This window comes from Juglans regia, chromosome 4 (assembly GCF_001411555.2).
Source record: "Juglans regia cultivar Chandler chromosome 4, Walnut 2.0, whole genome shotgun sequence".
Taxonomy (NCBI): Eukaryota; Viridiplantae; Streptophyta; class Magnoliopsida; order Fagales; family Juglandaceae; genus Juglans; species Juglans regia.
In genome coordinates this window covers 5751036-5756415 of record NC_049904.1, presented here as the reverse complement: position 1 = coordinate 5756415, position 5380 = coordinate 5751036, and the positions used below count along the sequence as shown (strand labels likewise).

Here is a 5380-nt window from a genome sequence, read left to right as displayed (position 1 = left end):
ACCCAAAGATTGTAACAGGTCAATTTTCTGCATTTTCAAAGTAGGTTGTTTTCTACAAAACTATCAACCACATGAACTCAAAAATATGAGAGTGACTTAAATGAGCTGCAACATGCAAGAACAACAATACAAAATAAAGTGTTCCATCCTGATGCTATTTTCCTTAAACTTTTCAACAAAATAAGTAATATCTTCATTTGCAACAGCTTCTCCCGACACACTTGCAGCTCGAATAGATATCATGATCATTATGATGCTTTTTAATTTGGTTGCAAAAGATATCATCCCTGACCCAGACTTTCTTGCCAAGTTCTTTGCAAATGCATTGTTTGAAATGAAGCAAGCCATTGCAGCCACCTACAAAATCCAGGAGGAATTTATTTGTTAGTATGTTGATCAATTCACCTGAAAAAACTTGCTTTGTAAGAAAATTTAGACTGCAATTATTTTCTTCTATGTTTACAATAATTATTACTCATCCAAGAACTTTTGACTCGCACAAATCAATAGTAATATCTTAATCATTCACTGTAGAAAATGTTGCCATGCATCAGACAAGAATGGCACCAAGTCTATTAACCTTCATCTTTGACAGCCACTCGTGAAGAGATGGACATAAATCTTTATGTTTCCCAGGTGCTCACAAAGAGCCTTCCATGAACAAGATAATAATTAGTAATTCAACCACCTGCGATGTGTCCTAATGTAGGACTCCAAACAAACCATTCCAAAATTGGAGCTCCACTTTCAATTCATTAAGACCATACCGACCCCTAATTTCAAACACATGCTAATAATCAAGAACGTCCCTTCAAACAGGAATCCAGTTTATTGTAGTAAAATATATAGCTAGCTTCCAAATTACATATATCTATGCTTGAAAATGGATCTACGTACATGTTTATGCTTAAAAATTTTACTTTTATATTTTGAAAAATGGACCCTAATTTTGCTTGAAGATTGCCAGTGCACCAACCACAATGATTGTGGGATATATCTGCAAAACAAGGGTAAAGGAGTTTGTGCTAAAAAAATGGTAAAATATGAGATGCGCTTTTGCTTGAAATACCTATTCGCCACAATGCAGTGCATAAATTGAGGGAGAAGATATGGGTGCTGGGCAAGGGAGAAGATATGGGTGCTAGGGTCGGAGAAGAGATGGGTTGAGGGAGAGGGCTTCGGCGCCATGGATGAGAAACTCAGAAGGCTGGAGTTTGAGAAGAGGGAGAGGTCTGCATCGAGTGGGAACTCTGAGGGAGAAGGGGGAGAATGAAGGAGCTCGGGAGGAATAAATAATAAACCGTGATGTGGCGACAAACCGGGTTCACCACGTCAGGAGTGTGGCGTGCGTTTAGGAGACCGGGGGTTGGGTAGCTTTTTTCTTCTTATTATTCATGCATGTTAACTTGTTGTCCATTATCCTGAAAATAATGTCTTTGGGCATGTGAATAGTGAAATTTGTTTTAGGTTTGTTAATTACGTGTTTGTCCCTGAATAGTTAACTTCTTGTCCCGTGCATTGCTTTTTTGTCGTGCACAATTTGTTTCGCTGGAATTAACTATGAATTACTTTGAATTTGATGGAAAAATTATTTTCTTGTCCTTGAGGTTTGTGTTTGATGATAAAATTACCTTTTTGTCCTTGAGGTTCTAATGTGTTTGATGGGTAAAATTACCTCTTTTTCCCTGTAGTCCATGTTTGATGTGCTACGTCCTTTTTGTCCATATGGTTCTAAAATATTTTTTGTTTGGCAGGAAAAATTATCAAGGTTTTCATTTAAATTATCATATCTTTCTTATTATCTATTGCCTTAATTTTTTTTTTTTGATAAGTTATTTCCTTAATTAAATTATTTTGTCTCTTATATAAAACTACATTTTTACCTTGAGATTTCTTTTGGTCATCCCCTTGTACTATGACATGCTTGGATTAGATTCATGTGTGATTATTTTAAGGAATAACACGAAATGGTATGAGTTATTTAAAAACATGACCATCTAACAATTTTCATGTCCATTAACATATGCAAAAACTTGGTCCAATTGTAAGGGTTTGCTCCAAAACAGTCAAAATGGGTAGCATACTACAAAATGTCAAATAATGTTCTATTTTTGTTCCTTTCTATTTTACGTTGTCATTAGTTTAGTTGAAAGCATTCAACTTTCAAGATCATCTTCATATATACAAACAATGTAGACGTAGATATGAGCCTTTGCAATAAAAGAAAACTATACATGAGTTAATGGGAAGATCAATTTTATGAACAAAACAAATTTCATCTCCATAATATAAGTTTGACTATCAATTTCGAGTATTAGAAGAAAATAAATCTTGCTTAGGATCACCAAACAGTCTAACAGACACACTGCTTGGTAATTCCAAGCATCGCAAGAAAATGATCATTTATCAGGATTACTGAATAAGTGCAATCTAACGGACACACTGGTAAGTAATACTGAGCAGTGCAATAATTTAATTCTTGCTTGGGATCACCAAGCAAATCCAATTCGACAGACATACTGCTTAGAAGTTTAAAGAATTGCAAGAAATTAATCCTTATTCGGGATCAACAAGTAAGATCAATCCAATCGAAATATTGCTTGGTCACGCCATCTTCAACAGAACATAGCCATGGCCCCTGGCTTGCTCCTCATTTTGATCGGAGATATCATATATGCTAGTCTATTTCTTTATCGGAAAACATTCAACATTTTTGCTAAAGCAATGGAGAATATAAGTGAGAAGATAGAAAACTTCTATACTTCGGCGATTTCGGGTACCCTTACGGACGAATCACAACTGGGCATTCCAAGTCATAAATTAAGAGAGAGAGTTGTGGGAGAGTGTAGCCATAGGCAAGGAACAAAATTTTGTACAAAACGATGTGTTTCGAAATTTGCCTTCTTTCTCCTCTCCTCCATGTTCTTTTCAATTTTTATTTACGAAGTCCTCCTCCACCTTCTAGATCTCTAACCCTAACCTATCCTTCTCAATTTCCTGTCGCGTTCCTCCATTTCATTTTTCTCCTTTTCTCCTCCATCTCCTCTCCCATCTCGTTGTACATAATTACATTCTTCATATATCCATCAGCGTTGATTTTTGTCTTAAAGGACACGGATTTTCAAGTAATTATAAAAAACAACAATTAATTTGTCTTTTACCTATTATCAATTTTTTACGCACGAGTAGTTCGATAATAGATTCATCAAAATAAGAAAAGGCTAGACGTTGGATATATAATAGGTACGCACAAGAACGCGGTCCCTTTAAACCCATGTGAAAATAGCAGGGATCGACCATGCAGGACAAATTGTTAGGTATCCTCCTAAAAATGAAGTCAATTTCTGATCATTGAATAATGTTCCCCCATAATAAATTTGAATATGGATGCTCCTTGATCCTCCCCAACCTTGGCATGTTCTCCTCAAAGCCACGTGAAAATATGTTAAACAATTATGGAGTGACTCCTACTAAAATCAGAGCTATAAAAAATACTGTCCTCATGAGTTCGGAACATATTATCCTCATAATATATATATATATATATATATATATATATATTTAAATAAATGAACAAAAAATGACAAATGATAAGTTGTTGTGACCCAGTACTATTCTCATCGTTATGTGTAACGGACGACTTTGACTTCTCGCCATCATGGTCCCTTCAAATCCTGTGTAAAACTTCCAATCAAATAGGTTCATACCTTCGATCGCCAACTTCACAACACCCAGGATCTAAAACCAAGCAAGATGGTCAAGGTTGATTCAAAAATTAAACGAGGAACAGGGAAAAAAACTAAAGGAGCCTCGACGAGTGACGATCATGGGGAGTCGTCTTTCGAAGACTTGGAAATTGGGGCCTCCGATACTTCCACACAGAATTGCTGCATCTACAGTGTTCCGAAGACACTCGTCGAGGTCAGCGGCAAGAAATGGTTCGAGCCCCGCGTCGTCTCCATAGGGCACTACAACTGCAAGAACGACGCGAAACATAAACGCCTCCAAGTGAAACAAAAGCACAAGCAGGAGTTCTGTTGCATTCTACAGTCCCGCGTCAAAACAAACATGGAAGAATTGATGGAAATCATACGCCGGCCAGTACTTGAAGCTGCTGATGCCAGATCAGCTCATTACTCACAAAAGACGAAGCTCAACTCCGCGACGATCGATCCGTTCCTCAGAATGCTGGTTCTTGATGGTTGTTTTATATTAGAATTGTTTCGAGTACTTGGAAAATCGAAAAAGATCGAGTCTGATCACCCTCTCGCCTCCGTGGCATGGGCAATACCACAGTTCTACGGGGATCTTCTTCTGCTTGAGAATCAGATCCCCTTTGTTGTTCTGAAAAAGTTATTCGAAACTTCCAAAATGCCTGATGAGGACTATCCTTTGTCCTTGCTTTCTTTGAGATTCTTTAACAAGGTAATGCGCAGATCCGATGAAGATCTCAAAAAGATGAGCGAGAAACTCAATGACAGCTTGCATTTGCTGGACTTGGTTCGGTTAAGTTTTATCACCCGCGATCTAGATCAGCCACCAGAGGAGAAAAAACCAGTACCGGTGATATACTGCATCACGAAGCTCCTCAAAGCGGGGATTAAGATCAAACTGCGTGAGGCGGCCGACAACTTCTTGGCTGTGAAATTCAAGAACGGAGTGATTGAGATGCCCATAATAACCGTCGACTACTTCATGCACTCTTTGGTGGTGAACTGTCGGGCATTCGAGCAGTTGGACAACAAAAGCTCCAAGCACATCACAGTTTACGCCTATTTCCTGGACTGCTTAGTAAACACATCCAAGGACGTCGAGTACCTTTACGAACAAAACATCATTGACGGTTATGTTGGGAAGAACAGCGAGGTCGTGCAATTCATCAACAAGTTGGGGAAGGAGATGGATGTTGAAACCGATCAGTTTTATTTATACAACTTTTTCGAAAAGGTAAACCATCGTTATAATGTCAAGTGGAAAGTGCGATGGACGGAGTTCAAGCATAGGTACTTTAATACGCCATGGTCATTCATTTCGTTATTGGCAGCCCTTGTGTTGTTAGCGTTAACCATTTTGCAGACCTACTACACCATCTACGCTTATTATGATCCTAAATAATGGGCTTAATATCTCCTACTCGATCCGTCTGTTACGTGCATGCAGTGCATGTCTTCCATGAACAGCTACAAAGGTGTCCGTATGGGAAGCTAGATCATGCTCAAGTTGTACGCGGTGTGCTTGATTAGCAGATCATAAGTTATTTAGTTGTTTAGCTGTTTGATCATCATGGTATAAGTCTTCTAGCTAGTGTGCTTGTTTTTCGTCTTCATCTTCTCACCTGCTTGTTTGTTTTAAGGACTATTAAGTCTTCTAGCTGATCAGC

General features: G+C 38.1%; 1 protein-coding gene across 1 annotated transcript; it reads left to right on the top strand.

Annotated features, from left to right (window-relative positions):
• Nucleotides 1-3753: 3753 nt before the first annotated feature.
• On the top strand, nt 3754-5115 carry LOC118348146 (UPF0481 protein At3g47200-like). Its single transcript, XM_035689134.1, has one exon. It carries the CDS (start codon nt 3754-3756, stop codon nt 5113-5115), a length of 1362 nt encoding a protein of 453 aa, XP_035545027.1.
• Nucleotides 5116-5380: the final 265 nt, after the last annotated feature.